Here is a 25974-nt window from a genome sequence, read left to right as displayed (position 1 = left end):
GTTTCTTCTTTCTTTCTTTTATCAGCCCTTCTCGGTGAGTAAGACGGATTCACAGTGCTGCGCGTCTCCTGCAGATCATGCCCCACGACCCCGACCCTCCTCCGGCGAAGAGATTTAAGCCGGGCTCTCCCTTCTTCCGCCTGGATAAGAAGCCCGGCATGCTGTTGCCCAGAGCGGGACACGCGCCCGTCAGCGTGGACGCGCAGAGGAGACAGTTGCCCATCTACCCGAGCAGAACACAAGTCATCAACCAACTCCGACAACTGCACAATGCTGTGTTCATCGGTAAGACTTCATATGGGTCTGCAAGTTGACAGTATTCTCAAAGTATAGCATGGTAATACCTTGGTAGGGTGGTAAGGCTTTGCATGTATTCATTGGACTTCTTGGACATTGGGCTGGTATAATTTCACAATTATCGATGCTTCAGCAAAAACTAATACTACTAGGTTAACTAATGTAAGGAAAATGTCCTTAAAATTACACAAAAAGTCAGCAATGCAATAGGAACAAACACTAATTAGAAACAAAATCGACAAATAAATACAACAGAACAAATATACAATGTTTTTGGACATGGAAATACCATGCATTTTGTTTATGAAGCATGGTCATATCATTCATGTTAGACATACATGATGATACTATGACATTTTGGATTGGTACCATACTAGTACCAAGCATTTTTTTGACATGTATCATAGTAATACCATGCATTTTGGACATGTACCATTGTAATATCATGCATTTTAGACATGTACCATTGTAATATCATGCATTTTAGACATGTACCATTGAAAAAGCATGCATTTTGGACATGTACCATTGAAAAAGCATGCATTTTGGACATGTACCATTGAAAAAGCATGCATTTTGGACACGTGCCATTGAAAAAACATGCATTTTGGACATGTGCCATTAAAAAAGCATGCATTTTGGACACGTACCATTGAAAAAGCATGCATTTTGGACACGTGCCATTGAAAAAGCATGCATTTTGGACATGTGCCATTGAAAAAGCATGCATTTTGGACATGTACCATTGAAAAAGCATGCATTTTGGACATGTACCATTGAAAAAGCATGCATTTTGGACACGTACCATTGAAAAAGCATGCATTTTGGACACGTGCCATTGAAAAAGCATGCATTTTGGACATGTGCCATTGAAAAAGCATGCATTTTGGACACGTACCATTGAAAAAGCATGCATTTTGGACACGTGCCATTGAAAAAACATGCATTTTGGACATGTGCCATTAAAAAAGCATGCATTTTGGACACGTACCATTGAAAAAGCATGCATTTTGGACACGTGCAATTGAAAAAGCATGCATTTTGGACACGTGCCATTGAAAAAGCATGCATTTTGGACACGTGCCATTGAAAAAGCATGCATTTTGGACACGTGCAATTGAAAAAGCATGCATTTTGGACACGTGCAATTGAAAAAGCATGCATTTTGGACACGTGCCATTGAAAAAACATGCATTTTGGACATGTGCCATTGAAAAAGCATGCATTTTGGACATGTATCTTTGAAAAAGCATGCATTTTGGACACGTACCATTGAAAAAGCATGCATTTTGGACATGTACCATTGAAAAAGCATGCATTTTGGACACGTGCCATTGAAAAAGCATGCATTTTGGACACGTGCCATTGAAAAAGCATGCATTTTGGACATGTACCATTGAACAAGCATGCATTTTGGACACGTACCATTGAAAAAGCATGCATTTTGGACATGTACCATTGAACAAGCATGCATTTTGGACACGTACCATTGAAAAAGCATGCATTTTGGACATGTACCATTTGAAAAAGCATGCATTTTGGACATGTACCATCCATGGTAATACTGTGAATTTTTCGACTTGTACCATTAGTAAAACCATGCATTATATAAATACCATGGTAATACCATATATTATTTGACGTGTTGCTTCAGCTGTAATTATTCTATAGTTCAATACGGTATATATCAAGGTACCATGGTATTGCTAAAGTTCCACCAACATTTTTTTAAAAATATGTTTTGCAGGTTTTTCATATGAAACAAACTTTGTCTGTAAATAATGCACATATATTTATGAGATGAGGGACTCCTATTATTTCAAATTATATCTCTTGTAGACCAACCAGTAGAGCAACACCAAAGTCACGGGTTTGATTCTCAGGGAATGTGTGAACAATATAATAAGTTGAATTTTTATATATTTTTTTATACCTATAATAAAATGTAAACCTTCAAAGCAGTGTATGTTGCTTTGGATAAAAGCATCTGCCAAATGCAGAAAGAAAAATGTAAACCTCCTAAACCTAAACTTCCTAGTATTTTATTTAGTCAGGTTTAGTGAGTTCTGCCATTTTTTTTCTCTATTTGCGAGGATATTTTTTCCAAAATGTGATCCTCACTGTTTTATCAAAAGAAGTGCTCACATGATACTTCCCTGTTGCAGGAGAGACGGGCTCAGGTAAAACCACGCAGATACCGCAGTACCTGTACGAGGCGGGCATCGGGCGGCAGGGCATCATCGCCATCACTCAGCCCCGCCGGGTGGCTGCCATATCCCTGGCTGGACGAGTGGCCGAGGAGAAGAGAGTTCAGCTGGGAAAACTGGTGCGTTTTCACTCGTTGTTCAATCAAAGCCCACGGTCTCTATTTGCATCATCCTAAATGAATATGATTGTCATTGCACCATTTATTATTGAATAATGACACTATTACACTGGGTGTCAAAAGCTTGGAATATTTAAGATTAAAAAAATTTTTTTTTTAATGAATTTCTTCTGCTCACCAATGCTGCTTTCTGATTAATGAAAAATACAGTACAATTATGAATTGCCAATTAGCAGTTTTCTATGTGAATATATATATAGTAAAATGTAATTTATTCTTGTGATCAAAGCTGAATTTTCAGCATAATTTCTCCAGTCTTTAGTGTCACATGATCCTTCAGAAATCATATGTGACCCTGGACCACATAACCAGTCACATGGGTACAATTTTTAAAATTGAGAATTATACATCATCTGAAAGCTGAATAAATAAGCTTTCCATTGATGTGTGGTTTGTTAGGATAGGACAATATTTGGTCGAGACACAACTATTGTAAATCTGGAATCTGAGGAGCAAAAAAATGTAAACATTGAGAAAATCTCCTTTAAAGTTGTGCATTTATGTTCACGATTGTGCTGCACTCACTCACAAAAATACATGTTTTATATATTTACGGTAGGACATTTACTAAATATCTTCATGGAACATGATCTTTACTTCATATCCTAATGATTTTTGGCATAAAATAAAAATGGATAATTTTGACCCATACATGTATAGTTGCTATTGCCACAGATATACCCGTGCGTCATGTGACTGGTTCTGTGATCCAGGGTCACATGATGATGATTATTTTCTTATCATTAATGTTGAAAACAGTTGTGCAGCTCCATATTTCTGTGGAAACCATGATACATTTTATTTAAAATAAATAAATATATTTATTACTTTTATTCAAAAAGGATGCATTCAATTGATTAAAGTGACAGTAAAGACATTTATAATGTTAAAAACATTTATATTCAAATAAATGCTGTTCTTTTTAACTTTCTATTCATCAAAGAATCCGGGACAAAATGTATCACAGTTTCCGCAAAGATATGAATATGTTACCCGAGCATCAAATCATCATATTATACTGATTTCTGAAGGATCATGTGACACTGAAGACTGGAGTAATGATGCTGGAAATAAAAAATCAGCTTTGATCACAGGAATAAATTACATTTTAATATATTACAATAGACAAAACACAATTTTACAGTCCAAACCAGACCGCCGGTGTATGTTCTGTAAAGCTGCTTATAGCTGAATTGAAGTGAACTTGTTTAGATTTTGATGCACTTTACACAGTTATTGAACTGAACTAAATCAACACTGAACTCAATAACGACACTATTGTGTTTTTAGAGCTGCTTTATTTGATGAATCATGCATCATTATTACTGTAAAGCTGCTTGTATAAAGCGCTGTAGAAATAAAGGTGCCTTGACTATCGAGCGTTTGGTCACTCCTCATCATGGTTGTTCCTCAGGTTGGCTACACGGTGCGCTTTGAAGACGTCACGTCGTCGGAGACCAAGCTGAAGTTCATGACGGACGGGATGCTGCTGCGCGAGGCGATCGGGGACCCGTTATTACTGCGCTACACTGTGGTGATCCTGGACGAGGCTCACGAGCGCACCGTACACACTGATGTCCTGTTCGGCGTGGTGAAGGCCGCCCAGCGCAAACGCGCAGAACAGAACAAAATACCTCTGAAGGTACGAGAGAATCGGACCGGTTCACTTACAAAAAAGTAGTAGTTCACTTTCAAAAAATGTTTTGCTGATAATGTACTCACCCCGATGTCATCCTATAGTCACTTAGCACAGCTTGATTCGAGTCAGTGTTGATCCTGTTGCTTCACAGTTCATGAGTATCTGAAAAATTAGTTTAATCTGAGACCAAATATTCACTAGGGTTCAAAGCTGGACTAAACATGAGCCTGATTCGTTCTCAAGCCACTTCTTGGTTGTCTTTGCAGGGTGTGCAGGAGCATCGTCTTGTTGAAAAATAACATCTCATAATTTCTCTTAAAGGATTAGTTCATACATTTTTTGCTGATAATTTACTCACCCCGATGTCATCCAAGATGTCCATGTCTTTCTTTCTTCAGTCGAAAAGAAATGAAGGTTTTTGAGGAAAACATTCCAGGATTTTTTTACACAGAGTGGACTTCAATGGCAACAACTATCCCAATGTTCAAAGAAGGTTCACATGTCCGTCTCAATGCAGCTTCAAAGTTTCTACACGATCCCAGTCGAGAAATAAGGGTCTTATCCAACGAAACCATCAGTCATTTTCTAAAAAAAGAAAAATTGTATATACTTTTTAACCACAATTGTTCGTCTTGTGCTGGTCTGCGACGCGCCAAGTATTCATGTAATCACGTTGGAAAGGTCACGTTCACGTCATCTATCGAAGTTATTTGTCTGTGTACTCCGGTTCAAAAAAGTAGGGAAGAGCGAAAAACACCATCTCATCTTCTCCTCCAACTTCAAAATCATCCGACATCTTTGTTTTAATGTATTTTAAATATATATATTTTTTTTTTTCGGGACCTTTACAACGTGATGACGTAATACGTGGCGCGTCGCAGACCAGCATTAGTTTCATCGTTTCGATGAAAGCATCGTTTCGCTGGATAAGATTCTTATTCTCGACTGGGATCGTGTCCTGGAATGTTTTCCTCAAATACCTTAATTTCTTTTCGACTGAAGAAAGAAAGACACGGACATCTTGGATGACATCAGGGGGAATAAATTATCAGCAAAAAAATTTTTTGAAAGTGAACTAATCCTTTAAGATCAAACCCTCTCATTTGGTACATTAATATAATCAGGGCTGGACATTCACTTTTTTGCTCACCAGCCACTGTGGCTAGTAGTTTTCCAAAGTTTCCAGCCACTTTCCAGCATTTTCACTGGCCTCAATTTTGACATTGATACCACTGGGAAAAACTGACATATGTGACCCTGGATCACAAAACCAGTCGGGTATATTTGTGGCAATATCCAACTATACATTGTATGGGTCAAAATTATCCATTTTTCTTTAATGCCAAAAATCATTAGGATATTAAGATCATGTTCCATGAAGATATTTAGTAAATGTCCTACCGAAGATATTTAGTAAATGTCCTACCGTAAATATATCAAACATGTATTTTTGTGAGTGAATGCAGCACAATCGTGAACATAAATGCACAACTTTAAAGGAGATTTTCTCAATGTTTAAATTTTTTTGCTCCTCAGATTCCAGATTTTCATTAGTTGTATCTCGACCAAATATTATCATATCATAACAAACCACACATCAATGGAAAGCTTATTTATTTATTTACAGATTATGTATACATCTCAATTTAAAAAACTTGACCCATGATGTGACTAGTTTTGTGGTCCAGGGTCACGCATAGATATTTATAATATTATCTCATAATTTGGCAGCAGGTTTATTAGGCTGCTGTCACTTTAAGATCTGACACACTGATCCATTACACTTGCGTTTTCTTTCTCAACTGTTTACGTTCACATAAAACATAACTGACTGTGTTCACGTGAATACTCGCCAAGACTGGCATTTTTACATTATTTTTTGTGTTTTTAACTGGAAGCGTTCAGATATATCAGTGTCGATATATGTATCAAAACATTTATATTTTTGACAACACTACGTTACACTTAGTTTATTATTTTAGACCTTTTTAAAAGACTACAATTTCAAAAATGTATATATTATATATAAAATTCACGGCACTGCTGAAATCCTCCAGAATTTGACAGGTTGGTGGGTGTTAATGTTAACAACATAATTTCAGATACAGGTAGTTTTCATAAACGCTTGTATAATTCATGAGATATTTATTTAACATGCATATCAATAAATAAATACTGGAGAGGAGATTATTTACTGTTAATTATATAACTAATGAATTGAACATTGGGTAACCTTCCTGTGGTAAATGTGATGTTACATGGCATATTGTGCACAAGCAGTTTTATTGACGTGTTAAAACGCTGATTGAGAGAGTGTTTGAGACATGATACACTTCAGTAAGTTGTTCTGTATCTTTCAACACACTTTTTGATGTTCATGCATAACTTGTATTAAAGTAGAATTAAAGACTCACACTACACACTGTATTCAACATCCATGTTTTAATGAACTAGTGACTTAAAAAAAAACAGAATTGTAGGATTTAAATTTGAAAAGCTTTCATGGAATGTTCAGCGTTCACAAAGTAACAGACAGTAATGACATCATGCATTCTAAATTTGTATTGGACTGTAAACACTTCTCAGACATTCTAATTCTGAAAACAAGATCCGACAGACAGACGCAACACACTGATCCGACAAAACCAGACGAAGTGTGTGTTGCCGTCTGTCGATGCGGTGTGAATTGTCCTTAATTGTTTGTGTGTGTGCATTTAAGCATCTTTATTCAGCTTTACTCTGCAGATGTGCTGTTAGGTTGTGTGTTGATTCTCACACTCGGCTGACAGAAAACCAAATGCTCGCTCTGTTGTGGTTCTGCTGCGTCAGTGAATGAATGCTGTGTATCTGCAGGTGTTTGTGATGTCTGCCACCATGGACGTGGATCTGTTCTCTCAGTACTTCAATAAATCACCCGTTCTGTATCTGGAGGGCCGACAGCATCCCATTCAGATCTACTACACCAAACAGCCTCAGTCCGACTATCTCCAGGCAGCGCTGGTCTCTATATTTCAGATTCACCAGGTCAGACACACACACACACAAACACACACACACACACACACACACGTGTTTGACTAATTGCTTGCGTTCACAGCAGGTTTTTTAGCTTCTTCAAATGATTAGAGAGTAAAATACAGTTCTGGATTTTTGGTTTTATTTGAAGACCAAAAAAGGATATTTATTTTCTTGAACAATTGTGCTTGTTTTCTTTAATAAAATAAAATATAAAAAATACTTTTTTTTTTTTTATTCTTTAAGAAATAACACTTAATTTCTTATATATATATATATATATATTATTTTTGTTTTACTTTAGAAAATGTTAAAACAATTTTATTCTTAAGTTTTTAGAAAATACATTTTCTTGAACAATTGTGGTTGTTTTCTTTAATAAAATATAAAAAATACTACTTTTTTTATTCTTTAAGAAATAACACTTAATTTCTTTTCTATATATATATATATATTTATTTTTTTACTTTAGAAAATGTTAAAACAATTTTATTCTTAATTTTTTAGAAAATAAATACTACGAAAATAAAAAAAACATTTTCTATAAAAATTCTTTATTCTAAAAAATTATACTTATTTTCAAAAAATTATACTTATTTTCAAAAAATTATACTTATTTTCAAAAAATAAGAAAAAAATATTCTTATGTTTTAAAATAATTATAAAATATGTATTTCTTTAAAAAATATATACTTATTTTCTTTACAAATAATACCCGTTTTTATATTAACAAATATATTTTATTTTTTAAATTATAAAACAATATTTATTTTCTTAAGAAAGCAATATTTATGTCTTTAAAAAAAAATCATACTTATTTTTATATACAATTTTTATGTCTTTTAATGTTACTTCTTTTCTTAAAGGAAGCTCCTCCGTCCCATGATATCCTGGTGTTTATGACGGGCCAGGAGGAGATTGAAGCGCTGGCGCGCACCTGTCGGGACATCTCGAAACACCTTCCTGACACCTGTGCACCGATGACAGTCGTCCCCCTGTACGCCTCGCTGCCGCCCACACAGCAGCTCCGGGTCTTTCAGCCCGCGCCAAAGGTCACGACCCCAAACGCCACGACGACACACTCCTGACGCTGAACGAGCACTTCCACTCACTCACACACACACTCACTCCTTTCTGTGCTCGTTACAGGGATCCAGGAAAGTGATTCTCTCCACAAACATCGCGGAGACGTCCATCACCATCTCCGGCATCAAGTACGTCATAGACACGGGGATGGTGAAGGCCAAACGCTACAATCCCGGTGAGACTCTCAAGCCTTGCACACGGAGTCTGACATTTTTGCACGTTAAAAAATAAATACGACCTCACGTTGTGTCAATCATGTTTGCACACTGCCTCCGAATATTTCGTCCGTCATTAAAAAATTCGGATCGGGTTCGATTTTCTGTGTTTTTTGTAGCAAACATTTTGAGAGATGTTTTGACAAATCAGAGCCAACGAATACGAAAAACGCACACGAAAATTTCAGACTCAGTGTGCAAGGACCTTAAAGGATTAGTTCACCCAAAAATGTAAACTCTGTCAGTAATGACTCTCCCTCATGTTGTTCAACCCCGTAAGACTTTCCTTCATCTTCTGAACACAAATGAAGATATTAGTGATTAAATCTGAGAGCGGTCTCACTCCTCCATAGGCTTCTGTTGTAATTGAAACTTGCCGTCCCAGAAAGTTATTAAAGACGATGTTTAAAATAGTCCAGCGGCTCAACCTTAAGTTTATCAAGCGACGAGAATACTTCTTGTGCGCAAAATAACGACTTATTGTTACTCGTCAGATCGGAGGCTCACTATTGGCCGACGCTGGTCATGTGTGTGATGCTGGCCAATAGGGAGCCTCCGTTCTGACGTACAACCCAGAAGCGCTGTTACACTACGTGAACTCACTCAGAGACCCAACAGAGAAGAAAATCAAGAGTTGAATAAAGTCATTATTTTTGTGTGTCTATTTTGCGCACAAAAAGTATTTTCGTCGCCAAAGTCCTTTTAGGCAAGTCGTGCCACTCGGCCGCCATCTTGGCAACGCCTCCGGGCAGCTATTTCGGACTAACAAGACCAGGCTCCTATCTAAATGAATAGGCAGAGAGTCAGAACTGCACTATCTCTGGTCACCGGGACATAAAAACTGCATGTATAGAAACCGCAGTAAAATATGATAAAAATCGCTGAAAAAGTTTGATGACTTTGCCCCAAAATAAGGTTTAAAACGCCGTTTTCCCCACAGGTTATACTTTTACTACGCATGCGCAAGGGTTCACGACACCAACAGGCAAAACCTCAACTGTGCGCATGCGTCAGTGGAGCCAGACGATAGGCTTAATGTTTCCCGGCTTGACTGTTAAAAGCAGATGATTGGCTTTCCAGCGGGAGGGGCGGGACATAAGCATACAACCGCCATCTTTGTCGTTACGTGTTTTTCTTATATACTTGTATCAGAGAATGTCTAATAAGGGGAGAAGGTTCACTCTCGCTACACTTCCGGCTTCTGAACTGGTTGCAGTTCCACTCTGGCTCCACATGAGGGCGCTCGCAGGACGAGTGCAGAATGAATGGAGCTATACCCCTCAAAATCCACTTTTCTCAAGATGTAATTTTTTGTCTAGTAATTTGAATGTTGTATTCGAAAGGAGATGCAAAGAAATTGCACATTGCTGGGTGTTAGATTTTTTAGAGTCACTTATTTGCTTTTAAAATGTCTTTCAAAATGTCAATGACGTCATACGGCCAGAGATACTGCTTAACGGCAATCCTTCAGTCACTGTGGTGTTTTCGCGCTCTGCACTTTCTTTTCTCTCGAGGCATCGACAGCACAGCTGACACAGGTAAACACACGTGCTAGAAGAGTTTCTGCTAGAATACATTCTGGTCCCGCTTCGGATGCCATGATGCCATCAAGCGGTATCTCTGGTCGTAACCAGTCCTTCACTGACCAATCAGCGTTCATTAGCAGAATGCTAGCGTGTTATGGGCAACAACAACTCAACCTGTAAGAAATCGAAAGGACATAAGCACTCGTTCATTCAATTTTCGACCTATAACCCATGTTGAACTTGCCAAACCTACAATCAAATCTGAGATTTCTCAACGGCAATCGGGTGAAAGAGACACATTTAGCCGTCTAGCCCCATAGACTCCCATTCATTTTGCACTCGGGCGATCGCCCCCAGTGGAACTCTGGTGGAACTACAACCAAAATTCGGTTCAATAGGACTTAATAGGGAGTGGCCAGGCTCTCCGTAGACGGGCTCTGGTTGTATTGAGGATTGAGGAAGTGGCATGTCTCTTATATAAATGCTCTCTGTCGTCGCTTGATAAACTTAAGGTTGAGCCGCTGGACTATTTTAACGATGTCTTTAATAACTTTCTGGGCCGGCAAGTTTCAATTACAACAGAAGCCTACGAAGGAGTGAGACAGCGCTCCGATTTAATCACAAATATCTTCATTTGTGTCCAGAAGAAGAAGGAAAGTCTGACGGGGTTGAACAACATGACGGAGACATTTTTGGGTGAACTAACACTTTAAATCCAAGGCATTCCTGTTGAGGACTCGGAGTGATGCTGATGTCCTGGTGTTTGTGTGATCAAACATTAAATAACACATTGCTGTGCCGAGTCAGACAGCGGTCTGGAGGTGCTGGCGGTGCAGCGAGTGTCTAAAGCCCAGGCGTGGCAGCGGGCCGGTCGGGCCGGGAGAGCAGAGGCGGGGTCGTGCTACCGGCTCTACACTGAAGACGAGTTCGACAACCTCGCCAACATGACCGTGCCTGAGATACAGAGGTATACCGTGCTGAGTCTTAAAGCTGGGATCGTGTTGTGGTGATATAATAGACATTATCTGACTATATTTATTGCCGTTCACACAGGACATGTTCTTGCATTTCATTCGCACATCTGTTCACATGCACCAGATTCCCTGTTTTTCAGCATCTGGATGGTCAGAATTAATTATGCCTATTTTTCTAAAAACAAAACCCCCTTTTTTTTTAAATTTTTTTTTTTACTTATTTTCTTTGAAGATGCTTATTTTCTGAAATAATACTTATTTTTCTAAAAACTGATACTTTTTTATTTAGAAAAAAATACTTATTTTCATTAAAAATAATAATTATTTATTTAAAAATTATACTTTTTTCTTAGAAAAATATTGTTATTTTCTTCAAAGAAGATCCTTAATTTCTTAAATGTAACTCATTTTTATAAATATACTACACTTAATTTTTGTAAATAAAATGATACTTATTTTCTTAAATTATATTTATTTTCTTTAATAAAACTCTCTCTATATATATGTGTGTGTTTTTTCATACGACACTTATTTTCTTTAGTTACACAATTTTTTCCTAAAAAGCTATACTTTTTTTTTTCTTAGCAAAATTTATTTTATTTTATTTTTAGATGCTCATTTTCTTTAATGATACTTATTTTCTTAAAAAAATATACTTCTTTTTCCTACAAAATAATATATATTATACTATGCTATATTATAATAATAAAAAAAACTTATTTTCTTAAAAATACTATTTAAAAAAAATATATATATATTTTTTTTTCTTAGTTTCTGCAATACTGTTTTTAAGGTGGTGTTTCAAATGCAAGAATGCCACGTCATACTAAAGCTGTACTTGTATATTGTGTTCAGTAATGATTATTAATGCGTCTGCAGGTGTAATGATTATTAATGTATTAATCTGCAGGTGTAATGATTATTAATGCGTCTGCAGGTGTAATGATTATTAATGCGTCTGCAGGTGTAATGATTATTAATGCGTCCGCAGGTGTAATGATTATTAATGTATTAATCTGCAGGTGTAATGATTATTAATGTATTAATCTGCAGGTGTAATGATTATTAATGCGTCTGCAGGTGTAATGATTATTAATGTATTAATCTGCAGGTGTAATGATTATTAATGCGTCTGCAGGTGTAATGATTATTAATGCGTCTGCAGGTGTAATGATTATTAATGCGTCTGCAGGTGTAATGATTATTAATGCGTCTGCAGGTGTAATGATTATTAATGCGTCTGCAGGTGTAATGATTATTAATGTATTAATCTGCAGGTGTAATGATTATTAATGCGTCTGCAGGTGTAATGATTATTAATGCGTCTGCAGGTGTAATGATTATTAATGTGTCCGCAGGTGTAATGATTATTAATGCGTCTGCAGGTGTAATGATTATTAATGCGTCTGCAGGTGTAATGATTATTAATGCGTCCGCAGGTGTAATGATTATTAATGCGTCTGCAGGTGTAATGATTATTAATGCGTCTGCAGGTGTAATGATTATTAATGTATTAATCTGCAGGTGTAATGATTATTAATGCGTCCGCAGGTGTAATGATTATTAATGGGTCTGCAGGTGTAATGATTATTAATGCGTCTGCAGGTGTAATGATTATTAATGTATTAATCTGCAGGTGTAATGATTATTAATGCGTCCGCAGGTGTAATGATTATTAATGGGTCTGCAGGTGTAATGATTATTAATGCGTCTGCAGGTGTAATGATTATTAATGCGTCTGCAGGTGTAATGATTATTAATGCGTCTGCAGGTGTAATGATTATTAATGCGTCTGCAGGTGTAATGATTATTAATGCGTCTGCAGGTGTAATGATTATTAATGCGTCTGCAGGTGTAATGATTATTAATGCGTCTGCAGGTGTAATGATTATTAATGCGTCTGCAGGTGTAATGATTATTAATGCGTCTGCAGGTGTAATGATTATTAATGCGTCTGCAGGTGTAATGATTATTAATGCGTCTGCAGGTGTAATGATTATTAATGCGTCTGCAGGTGTAATGATTATTAATGCGTCTGCAGGTGTAATGATTATTAATGCGTCTGCAGGTGTAATGATTATTAATGCGTCTGCAGGTGTAATGATTATTAATGCGTCTGCAGGTGTAATGATTATTAATGCGTCTGCAGGTGTAATGATTATTAATGCGTCTGCAGGTGTAATGATTATTAATGCGTCTGCAGGTGTAATGATTATTAATGCGTCTGCAGGTGTAATGATTATTAATGCGTCTGCAGGTGTAATGATTATTAATGCGTCTGCAGGTGTAATGATTATTAATGCGTCTGCAGGTGTAATGATTATTAATGCGTCTGCAGGTGTAATGATTATTAATGCGTCTGCAGGTGTAATGATGATTAATGCGTCTGCAGGTGTAATGATTATTAATGCGTCTGCAGGTGTAATGATTATTAATGCGTCTGCAGGTGTAATGATTATTAATGCGTCTGCAGGTGTAATGATTATTAATGCGTCTGCAGGTGTAATGATTATTAATGCGTCTGCAGGTGTAATGATGATTAATGCGTCTGCAGGTGTAATGATTATTAATGCGTCTGCAGGTGTAATGATGATTAATGCGTCTGCAGGTGTAATGATGATTAATGCGTCTGCAGGTGTAATGATTATTAATGCGTCTGCAGGTGTAATGATTATTAATGCGTCTGCAGGTGTAATGATGATTAATGCGTCTGCAGGTGTAATGATTATTAATGCGTCTGCAGGTGTAATGATGATTAATGCGTCTGCAGGTGTAATGATTATTAATGCGTCTGCAGGTGTAATGATTATTAATGCGTCTGCAGGTGTAATGATTATTAATGCGTCTGCAGGTGTAATGATTATTAATGCGTCTGCAGGTGTAATGATTATTAATGCGTCTGCAGGTGTAATGATTATTAATGCGTCCGCAGGTGTAATGATTATTAATGCGTCCGCAGGTGTAATGATTATTAATGCGTCTGCAGGTGTAATGATTATTAATGCGTCTGCAGGTGTAATGATTATTAATGCGTCTGCAGGTGTAATGATTATTAATGCGTCTGCAGGTGTAATGATTATTAATGCGTCTGCAGGTGTAATGATGATTAATGCGTCTGCAGGTGTAATGATTATTAATGCGTCTGCAGGTGTAATGATGATTAATGCGTCTGCAGGTGTAATGATTATTAATGCGTCTGCAGGTGTAATGATTATTAATGCGTCTGCAGGTGTAATGATTATTAATGCGTCTGCAGGTGTAATGATTATTAATGCGTCTGCAGGTGTAATGATTATTAATGCGTCTGCAGGTGTAATGATGATTAATGCGTCTGCAGGTGTAATGATTATTAATGCGTCTGCAGGTGTAATGATTATTAATGCGTCTGCAGGTGTAATGATTATTAATGCGTCTGCAGGTGTAATGATTATTAATGCGTCTGCAGGTGTAATGATTATTAATGCGTCTGCAGGTGTAATGATTATTAATGCGTCTGCAGGTGTAATGATTATTAATGCGTCTGCCGGTGTAATGATTATTAATGCGTCTGCCGGTGTAATGATTATTAATGCGTCTGCCGGTGTAATGATTATTAATGCGTCTGCAGGTGTAATGATTATTAAAGCGTCTGCAGGTGTAATGATTATTAATGCGTCTGCAGGTGTAATGATTATTAATGCGTCTGCAGGTGTAATGATTATTAATGCGTCTGCAGGTGTAATGATTATTAATGCGTCTGCAGGTGTAATGATTATTAATGCGTCTGCAGGTGTAATGATTATTAATGCGTCTGCAGGTGTAATGATTATTAATGCGTCTGCAGGTGTAATGATTATTAATGCGTCTGCAGGTGTAATGATTATTAATGCGTCTGCAGGTGTAATGATTATTAATGCGTCTGCAGGTGTAATGATTATTAATGCGTCTGCAGGTGTAATGATTATTAATGCGTCCGCAGGTGTAATGATTATTAATGCGTCCGCAGGTGTAATGATTATTAATGCGTCTGCAGGTGTAATGATTATTAATGCGTCTGCAGGTGTAATGATTATTAATGCGTCTGCAGGTGTAATGATTATTAAAGCGTCTGCCGGTGTAATGATTATTAATGCGTCTGCAGGTGTAATGATTATTAATGCGTCTGCAGGTGTAATGATTATTAATGCGTCTGCAGGTGTAATGATTATTAATGCGTCTGCCGGTGTAATGATTATTAATGCGTCTGCCGGTGTAATGATTATTAATGCGTCTGCAGGTGTAATGATTATTAATGCGTCTGCAGGTGTAATGATGATTAATGCGTCTGCAGGTGTAATGATGATTAATGCGTCTGCAGGTGTAATGATTATTAATGCGTCTGCAGGTGTAATGATGATTAATGCGTCTGCAGGTGTAATGATTATTAATGCGTCTGCAGGTGTAATGATGATTAATGCGTCTGCAGGTGTAATGATTATTAATGTGTCTGCAGGTGTAATGATTATTAATGCGTCTGCAGGTGTAATGATTATTAATGCGTCTGCAGGTGTAATGATTATTAATGCGTCCGCAGGTGTAATGATTATTAATGCGTCTGCAGGTGTAATGATTATTAATGCGTCTGCAGGTGTAATGATTATTAATGCGTCTGCCGGTGTAATGATTATTAATGCGTCTGCCGGTGTAATGATTATTAATGCGTCTGCCGGTGTAATGATTATTAATGCGTCTGCAGGTGTAATGATTATTAAAGCGTCTGCAGGTGTAATGATTATTAATGCGTCTGCAGGTGTAATGATTATTAATGCGTCTGCAGGTGTAATGATTATTAATGCGTCTGCAGGTGTAATGATTATTAATGCGTCTGCAGGTGTAATGATTATTAATGCGTCTGCAGGTGTAATGATTATTAATGCGTCTGCAGGTGTAATGATTATTAATGCGTCTGCAGGTGTAATGATTATTAATGCGTCTGCAGGTGTAATGATTATTAATGCGTCTGCAGGTGTAATGATTATTAATGCGTCTGCAGGTGTAATGATTATTAATGCGTCTGCAGGTGTAATGATTATTAATGCGTCTGCAGGTGTAATGATTATTAATGCGTCTGCAGGTGTAATGATTATTAATGCGTCTGCAGGTGTAATGATTATTAATGCGTCTGCAGGTGTAATGATTATTAATGCGTCTGCAGGTGTAATGATTATTAATGCGTCTGCAGGTGTAATGATTATTAATGCGTCTGCAGGTGTAATGATTATTAATGCGTCTGCAGGTGTAATGATTATTAAAGCGTCTGCCGGTGTAATGATTATTAATGCGTCTGCAGGTGTAATGATTATTAATGCGTCTGCAGGTGTAATGATTATTAATGCGTCTGCAGGTGTAATGATTATTAATGCGTCTGCAGGTGTAATGATTATTAATGCGTCCGCAGGTGTAATGATTATTAATGCGTCTGCCGGTGTAATGATTATTAATGCGTCTGCAGGTGTAATGATTATTAATGCGTCTGCAGGTGTAATGATTATTAAAGCGTCTGCAGGTGTAATGATTATTAATGCGTCTGCAGGTGTAATGATTATTAATGCGTCTGCAGGTGTAATGATTATTAATGCGTCTGCAGGTGTAATGATTATTAATGCGTCTGCAGGTGTAATGATTATTAATGCGTCTGCAGGTGTAATGATTATTAATGCGTCTGCAGGTGTAATGATTATTAATGCGTCTGCAGGTGTAATGATTATTAATGCGTCTGCAGGTGTAATGATTATTAATGCGTCTGCAGGTGTAATGATTATTAATGCGTCTGCAGGTGTAATGATTATTAATGCGTCTGCAGGTGTAATGATTATTAATGCGTCTGCAGGTGTAATGATTATTAATGCGTCTGCAGGTGTAATGATTATTAATGCGTCTGCAGGTGTAATGATTATTAATGCGTCTGCAGGTGTAATGATTATTAATGCGTCTGCAGGTGTAATGATTATTAAAGCGTCTGCAGGTGTAATGATTATTAATGCGTCTGCAGGTGTAATGATTATTAATGCGTCTGCAGGTGTAATGATTATTAATGCGTCTGCAGGTGTAATGATTATTAAAGCGTCTGCAGGTGTAATGATTATTAATGCGTCTGCAGGTGTAATGATTATTAATGCGTCTGCAGGTGTAATGATTATTAATGCGTCTGCAGGTGTAATGATTATTAATGCGTCTGCAGGTGTAATCTGGCCAGTGTGGTTCTGCAGCTGCTCGCTCTGGGAGTTCCTGATGTTCTCAACTTTGACTTCATGTCTAAACCCTCTCCTGGTATGAACTCTCCAACATATCGTAGTGCAATAATGATTTTCTTCATCATTTCTTCAATTTTCTTCATTGATCAGAATGAAGTGAGTTTGAGTTTAAAATAGGAAAATCTGCCAATGAAGTAAAAAACAAAAACAATCTTGTTTTCCATTTGAATTAAGATTATGTTTCTGACCCGACTGGCAGATATTTGTTGTTGTTTTAAGCATAAACTCGCTTTATTTTGATCAATGTTTTACAAAACAAGTCTTAATATCTTAAGTAATTTGCTTCTCAAGTAAACATATCTTATTTTTAATGTCATGTACTGGAAAACAAAACAAAAATTTAATGCAAGAACACTATTTTTTTTTTTTTGTGCAATGTTGTAAAATCACAAACTTTTTTTGTCAACCGAACCACGTTGAGCCTAAGTCCGTCTGAGATTTTAAGTTAATATTTCAATAATTTATCAAAACATTTCAAATGTTTACAGTTCTCTGATTTCCATTAATGACTTTCAAGTAAACAAGTAATTGCTTGATTTTAGATTTGTATTTTATTTTACAATTATTTATATATATATAAAAAATCTTTTGTTGCTTTTCCTCAACTCACAAACCCTAGTTCTTTGTAATATATGACAATCACCAGGTTGTTGCTATTATAAAAACCACAAAAAAAAAAACTACACAATTGTTCAATAATGAATAGTTATGTTCACTAATAACAATGATAATCACTATAAACCAGGGATATGCAACGCTGGTCCTGGAGGGCCACTGTCCTGCAGAGTTTAGCTTCAGCCCTGATAACATCTCACCTGCCTGTATCTATCTAGTAATCCTGAAAACATTGATTGCCGTGTTCAGGTGTGTTTAATTAAGGTTGGAGCTAAACTCTGCAGGACAGTGGCCCTCCAGGATTTCAATGGTTGCTTCAATAATACAATCAGCTTGCATGTGCAGTGTTTGATGATAAAGATATGTCCCCCGTGCGTGCGTGCAGAGTCGATGCGGACGGCTGTGGATCAGCTCTCTATCCTCGGGGCCGTCGAGAGGAAAGATGACCAGGTGTCATTAACGCCGCTGGGCAAGAAAATGGCCTGTTTCCCTCTAGAGCCTCGCTTCTCCAAAGTAAGAAATACTCATTCACTCGTTATTAGATCATGCAAAGTGAAAAAAATATTTGTTTGTCTATATGGTTTTACATTTTTTTTTATTTGATTTAATAATGCATTCAAATACAAATGGCTTCACTTGAAAGATGCTATATATAGAATTGAGAAACTCTTGTTATTAGCGCCACCGGTGGCCGTTAAAGGGATAGTTCACTTTGAAATTAAATGTTGGTATGTTTTAGCTTACCTGAAGTGCATCCAAGATGCAGGTGTCTTTGTCTCCGCAGTAGTTTAAATTTTGATATTTTTAGGTCAAACCGTTCTTGTCTGTCACTCATATAATGCAGGCATATAGGCACTGTCTCCAAAAGCATGCAGAGAAAAGTCCAAATTAAAAAAAAGTGATGTACACGCGCGAGAGAGATCACTTCCGGAGCCTTCCGGCGCTTGCGCAGACTAAGTAAACAGATCACTTGGACGTGGTTGTGTAAAAGAGATAAAAACAATATAAATACTGTTCGTTTTATCACACAAACCGCTTGTTTCGTGTCTTAGGCCATCAATGTGCACTTACGATGGGGAGTTTTTTAATTTGGACTTTTCTCTGCATGCTTTTGGAGACAGTGCCTATATACCTGCATTATATGAGTGACAGACAAGAACGGTTTGACCTAAAAATATCAAAATTGAAACTACTGCGGAGACAAAGACACCGACATCTTGGATGCCCTTCAGGTAAGATAAAACATACCAACATTTAATTTCAAAGTGAACTATCCCTTTAAGTGAACTGCAGCAGCACTTATTACTCGTACTAGTGTTCACGTAACACACAAGAGACTGAGCGTTATTCAGGACTCTGATATACTCACGGCCAAGTCTATTTTCATTCTTCGCTTAAAAGTAAAAAGTTAGAAATACCTTAGCAGTGATTTACTGTCAGCGAACATCCCGACGCTCTTTCCTCTCAATAACACAATAAACACACAACAGAAATGAGAAACATCAGTTCAGAAAGCATCTGATCATAGAGATGTGGAGATGTTCTCGACAGGTGAGCTCATTAAAATCACACGGTTATGATAGTTTGGTTATAAAGTATATCTGAGACTATAGACTATATAGTCTATGTGAGACTGTAGTTTGAATGAATCTCTTTTCTTTGCACGACACATCTTATTCAAACATTTTGTTTGAATAAGAAATTAATGTATGAAATTTTTATTTCAATATCGTTAGGACAGTCTCTCTCTCTCTCTCTCTCTCTCTCTCTCTCTCTCTCTCTCTCTTATATATATATTTTTTTATTTTTTTTTATAATTAATATTGGTCTACATATTAAGTCTAGTATGGAGGTGTTATTATTTGATTTGCTATAAATAGATGGAAAAGAAAAAGGGAAATACAATAAAATGTGTATGTAAAGATGTATGTATAAGAGAAGCATCAAATTGTTTTGTATTTAACAAAATGATAAAAATAGAGAAAAAGGGTTGGACCTGAAAAGTTTGTTATGAACTTCTTCCTACTCCTTTTTGAACATGGGAATTTCTAATTTGAATTACTTACAATAATTTTTGAAGATTGTGCTGAGAAGTACATGACCTTATTTAGCTGTTGTTTTCATTTTCATTTTGTATATGTATGCATGTCTGTATATATTTTTATTTATTTTATATATATATATATATATATATATTTATATTGGTTATTTTCTTTTTACTTAAAAATGTAGTAGCCAAATTGGCCGGTGGGTGAAAAAGTAAAATGACAAACCCTGGACATAATTCTGTATATTGTTGTCTGTGTGCAGACTCTCCTGATCTCTCCTGAGTTCTGCTGCGCTGAGGAGGTCCTGACCATCATCTCGCTCCTCTCCGTCGACTCGGTCCTCTACAACCCCCCCGCTCGCAGAGACGACGTCCTCGCCGTACGCAAGAAGTTCATCTCCAGCGAGGGCGACCACATGACGCTCCTCAACATCTACAGGGCCTTTAGGAAGGTCAGCGGTAACAAGGTACAGACACGAGTCACTCTCTGGACAATCCTCTCACTTGGGAATGTCCTCAGGCTTCGGTTTCCTTTATAGGAGTGTATGAATAATATATAGTAAAGTGTAAAATATTCCTGTGATTAAAGCTGATTTTCAGCATCAGTACTCCAGTCTTCAGTGTCACATGATCCTTCAGAAATCAGTATAATATGAGGATTTGATGCTCAAGAAACATTCATTATTACATTCAAATTTATTTTTTCTGGGTTCTTTGATGAATAGAAAGTTCAAAAGAACAGCATTTATTTGAAATATAATCTTTTGTAACACACGATCACCTGAGAGAAACCAACACAGCGTTTCTCAGCGATATGCAGGTCTGCATTAAATGGCATTTTATAAATTATCTGTAAATGAGGATGTGTGTTTAATACCGCCTGTGTGTCGGGGTTATTATGGGGTGTAGAGATACCCTCATGTCACGATTCGATACATATCTCACGATACTGAACTCACGATACAATATTATTGCGATAATCCAAGACTTGGACTCGGTGCTGGAAACCCAAAGCACAGGACAATAGAGACTCCAGAATAACAATATTCATGATTCTAAAGCTGAAAATACTAAATTATTTTAGACGAATATGCTTGATCTGACTTGATATATTAAAAAAATGTACTGGTAACAAAAGGCATTTGTCATTATCAGGACCCACAAATATTCCCCCATTGCATTATTATACATTATATATGATAGTTTAATGTAGTACTGACACTAAAACTCTGAAAACGTGCATTTTTTTAAAGTAATTTTTATTTTGGGTGAACTATACTCAATATATATTGTCACTATCTATGATAAATATTGTTGCATTTTTGTATTGCGATATATGTGACACCCCTACTTTACACACATTGCAGGTACAGTTAATAATAATTCCTCATTTGTAAGAACGAAACACAATGCATTAAGAGCCGATAATTAGGGTATACATTTTACTCAAAGGGTATATAAATGTATAAACGGGATAAATTTTGTGTATTTATGCATTATTATGTCTTGAATTTGTATTGATCTTAATAAATAGCACTGCATGTGAGTCTCCACGCTGCTCTCTCTCTGCATCAGTAATATATCTTGATGTTGTGTTTATTTTCCTGCTTTGCGTCAGGAGTGGTGTCGAGAGAACTTCGTGAACAGCAGGAACATGGGGCTGGTGCTGGAGGTTCGTTCGCAGCTGAGAGACATCTGCATCAAGGTACACACACACACACACACACACACACAAATGCAAACGTAACTGAGAATGTATTTGCTTTAACGGGTCATGACATGAGAAATTAGTTTTGCCTTGACATATAAAAGGTACCATTAAAGGGGTCATGACATGTTTTTATTATTTATTTTTTATTTTTATTTCATTATTATGTTTCCTTAGGTGCAATTATAGTATTACTATAGTTTTTTTTACAAAACACTTTTAAAATGTAGTGATTTATGACCTTTTCCCTGTTTCTCGTCCTCTGATTCACACAGTCTGTTTTGGGGGTGTTTCCCCTTTAAGAGTTCAGTGTTAACGCCCACTGTTATGATTGGCTAACGTCAGTGCTATGCATCAATTATTAACGCCCCCAGCCAGAACATTTGTGGATTCGGCGTATTTAAAAAGTAGTTTAAAGTTTTAAATACATTACTTACAGTTTGCATCGTCGTTGTTGAGCCCAGAATAGTCGGCACGGACTTATCTTTGAACAGTTTTCTGGCAAAGCTCAAAACAGTCATCCTTCAAATGTACAGAACAAACGCTTAAACTAACACTGCCGTGACTGAGACGTCCGCAAAAAATAAAGTGCATCCATTTTCCCTGACGTCTGGATCTTTCGCAGCGTATTCACAGATGTTTGTCCACAGCCAGGAACAGCACATCTGCGGCATCGTCATTTCCCCGTACACAGACCCACTCGCTGTCCGGCGACTGAACACTTGTGAGGCGCGCGACAATGATACGAAATGAGCGTGGTTGTCTTGCGCTTAAAGCGTAGTTGTCTTGCGCTGGAGGCGGTCATATGCAAACGCTGGTACGTCACTTCTTACCATGGATCCAGAACGAGCTGTATTTAGAGCTTGATTAAATAAATGATTTGTTTATAATGGGGAGGACGTCTTAAGCTATGAAACTTGCAGGACGTTTTAATGGTACAAAGACCTCTTATATACCAAAAGATCAAGGCAAATTTGGTTTCTCATGTCATGACCCCTTTAAAACATCCTGCAAGTTTCATATTTTGAAATGTCTTCCTCATTATAAACAACGCATTTATGTAATCTGTGGCGTCACACGGGCAAAAACATTAGCAAATGCAGATGTGTGTTCAGTTTCTGACTGACTGTGACATGATATTGATTACCCACGAAAATCATTTTAATTGTGTACCTTCAGTAGTTTGTAAGATGTTTACAGGAATGTCTATGAGACAAACCAAGATTCTATCTATCTATCTATCTATCTATCTATCTATCTATCTATCTATCTATCTATCTATCTATCTATCTATCTATCTATCTATCTCTCTATCTCTCTATCTCTCTATCTCTCTATCTATCTATCTATCTATCTATCTATCTATCTATCTATCTATCTATCTATCCATCTATCTATCATCAGATTTGTCTCCATGTAATAAGTCCCTGTGCTCTTCTGTTCCTCAGCTGAACATGAAGCTGGAGTCGTCTCTCTCAGACCTGGCTAACGTGCGGCGCTGTCTAGCTCACGGTTTGTTCATGAACGCTGCAGAACTGCATCTGGACGGCAGCTACGTGGCTCTGGACACCCACCAGACGGTGTCCATCCACCCCTCGTCGGTCCTGTTCCAGGCCAAACCGGCCTACGTGGTGTTCAACGAGCTCCTGCACACGTCCCGCTGCTACATGCGCGATCTGTGCCTGGTCGATGCCGATTGGCTGCATGAAGCCGCGCCCGAGTATTTCCGCCGCAAGCTGCGCGCAACGAAGAGTTAACGTCCACTAAACACCCAGTTCGTTGTTCCTGAAGACTGCATGGTAGGAAGAACACAGAAGAGTTTTTCACGATATGCATTTTGTCGATATGCATCAGTAGATGAACTGTTTGGATGCTACGCTTATTTTTGGGATTTGAACTGCTATGCTAATATGCAACACGCTAGGCAGATTTTTCCAAAGAGTTTGATTAATCGAGTGCTTTGTTAAAGGATAATTCCGGTATTTAACACCTTGAGACTATATTGTAGTTTGTTTTGGATGAACAAGAGTGGTGGACAACATTTTTTTGACAATGGTTCCTCTCTCGAGTTTTTGACTGTAAAAGAATTGGCCATGGACCCATTTAACATTGGAGTCAATGGGCATGTCCGAAAATGTCATTAAAACAACCTTTAACATTATTTTTCAAAACTGTGCAACTCACCGAGTGATTAGTGATGTTAGTTGATGTTCCAGAAACAAAAAGTGTTGCGAAATACAGTTTCTGTCGTGTTTTATTCGTCATTTTGTAAAATCCCATTGTTGAAAAAATTGTTCCACTATAGCAAAATAAACGGATTGGAATCATATATTGCGACGATATATTGTTTATAATCATCAACGAACACCACTAACCACTCGGTGAGTTGCACAGTTTTGTAAACGAACATTATTGGCTGTTTTAATGACATTTTCGGACATGCCCATTGACTCCAATGTTAAATGGGTCCATGGCCAATTCTATTATAGTCAAAAACTCGAGAGAGGAACCATTGTCAAAAAAATGTTGTCCACCACTCTTGTTCATCCAAAACAAACTACAATATAGACTCAAGGTGTTAAATACCGGAATTATCCTTTAACTGGAATTTTTCTAGAAGTGAATGAATGAGTCCTTTATACTTGCGTTAAATCTAAAGATGTCATGCCTGTTTCTACGGTTCTTCTACAAACTGCTGAAGATAAGAGGTCTGATTGTATGAAATTCAGGTTTGCTTCATCTGGAATGTGTGCATGTGATTTTTGTTCGGGTCCATGCGTTAGTCAAGCTCACACAACTCGATTTTTAGATCAGTAAGGATTTATTTAAATGTTTAAAAAAGAGACTAACATAATTTGGGAATGAAGCTGGAGATCGATTCTGATGTCTGTCTTATTTCACCTCAAAATTGAAAAAAAAGAAGAATAAGCATATTTTAGGCTGGGTTGTTATAGTTAACTAAAACTAAAACCATAAAAAATGTTACTTAAAATAAAATTAACATTAACTCAAATAAAATAAAAGACTTAAACTTATTTTAGTTCAGCTAGTTGTCAAAGCAACATTTCTCATTTTCATTTAGTGTACCTTGATGTACTAAAACTGAAATAAAAAATTACTAAAAACAACCAATACTAATTACAAAACACAACAAAATTACTAAAACATGAATTAAAATTAAAATGAAAACATAAAAATGCAAACAAAATGAATTAATGGTTTTGTAATTTTGTTGTTGTTTTGTCATTTTTATTGGTTTGATTTTAAATACTATAGTTTTTATTAATTAATTTCAGGTTTAGTACATCAAGGTAAACTAAATGAAAATGAGAAATGTTTCTTTGACAACTAGCTGAACTAAAATAAGTTTAAGTCTTTTATTAAAAAAATTAAAACACAAACACGGACAAAATTTTAAAAACTATAATATATGATTTGTCATATTGTGACATTATTTCCATGACAATTAAACAATTTTCCTCCATATTCTTATTATTGTAAAGCAATAAACTGTAATACAGTGCTTTATCATACAAATTATATATAATATAATAAATATGTATGTGTGTATTATGGTGATGAGAATTAGGAGGGGTTAATTGTCATTAAAATAACCTTAAAAGTACTAAATTAACATATATATATTCTGACTGTGCTCAACTGAGGTTTAGTTTAGCTAGAATTTAATGCACAAATCACTGAATATTTGAATTCACAAATGTTAATTATTATAATTGTTCTATAAATGCAGCATGTGGAATGTTGTGGTTCTAAGTTCCAGTGCCAATTTTAGAACCAGTTCTGGATTAAATGGAATTCTGATCTAGATTCCGATCGGATCAATTTGTAAACGGGTGGGGAAAACATGAGTTGATTTACAGTATATTACCCACATTAAAGGATTAGTTCACTTTAAAAAAACTTTTGCTGATAGTTTACTCACCCGCATGTCATCCAAGATGTCCATGTCTTTCTTTCTTCAGTCGAAAAGAAATGAAGGTTTTTGATGAACACATTTCTCCATATAATGGACGTCAATGGGCCCCAAATGGTTCAAGGTCAAATGACAGTGTCAGCGCCGCTTCAACGGGCTTTAAACGACACCAGACGATGAATACGGGTCTTATCTAGCGAAACCATCGGTCATTTAAAAAATAAATAAAAAAGTTTAAGTTTTATAAGCACAAACGCTCG

At 36.7% G+C, this 25974-nt stretch overlaps 1 protein-coding gene across 1 annotated transcript; it reads left to right on the top strand.

Moving 5' to 3' along the window:
- Positions 1-77: 77 nt before the first annotated feature.
- Positions 78-23741, top strand: dhx33 (DEAH (Asp-Glu-Ala-His) box polypeptide 33; the record flags this gene model as incomplete). Its single annotated transcript, XM_079607218.1, has 12 exons — positions 78-285; positions 2463-2623; positions 4098-4325; positions 7176-7346; positions 8204-8389; positions 8487-8598; positions 10972-11131; positions 17338-17426; positions 18411-18538; positions 20336-20539; positions 21691-21777; positions 23229-23741. 12 exons carry the CDS (start codon positions 78-80, stop codon positions 23535-23537), a joined length of 2043 nt encoding a protein of 680 aa, XP_079463344.1. The 3' UTR covers positions 23538-23741.
- Between the last annotated feature and the right edge of the window lie 2233 nt (positions 23742-25974).

The sequence above is a fragment of the Phoxinus phoxinus genome (assembly GCF_949152265.1).
Source record: "Phoxinus phoxinus genome assembly, chromosome: 3".
NCBI lineage: Eukaryota > Metazoa > Chordata > Actinopteri > Cypriniformes > Leuciscidae > Phoxinus > Phoxinus phoxinus.
This window is presented reverse-complemented; position numbering and strand designations above follow the sequence as displayed.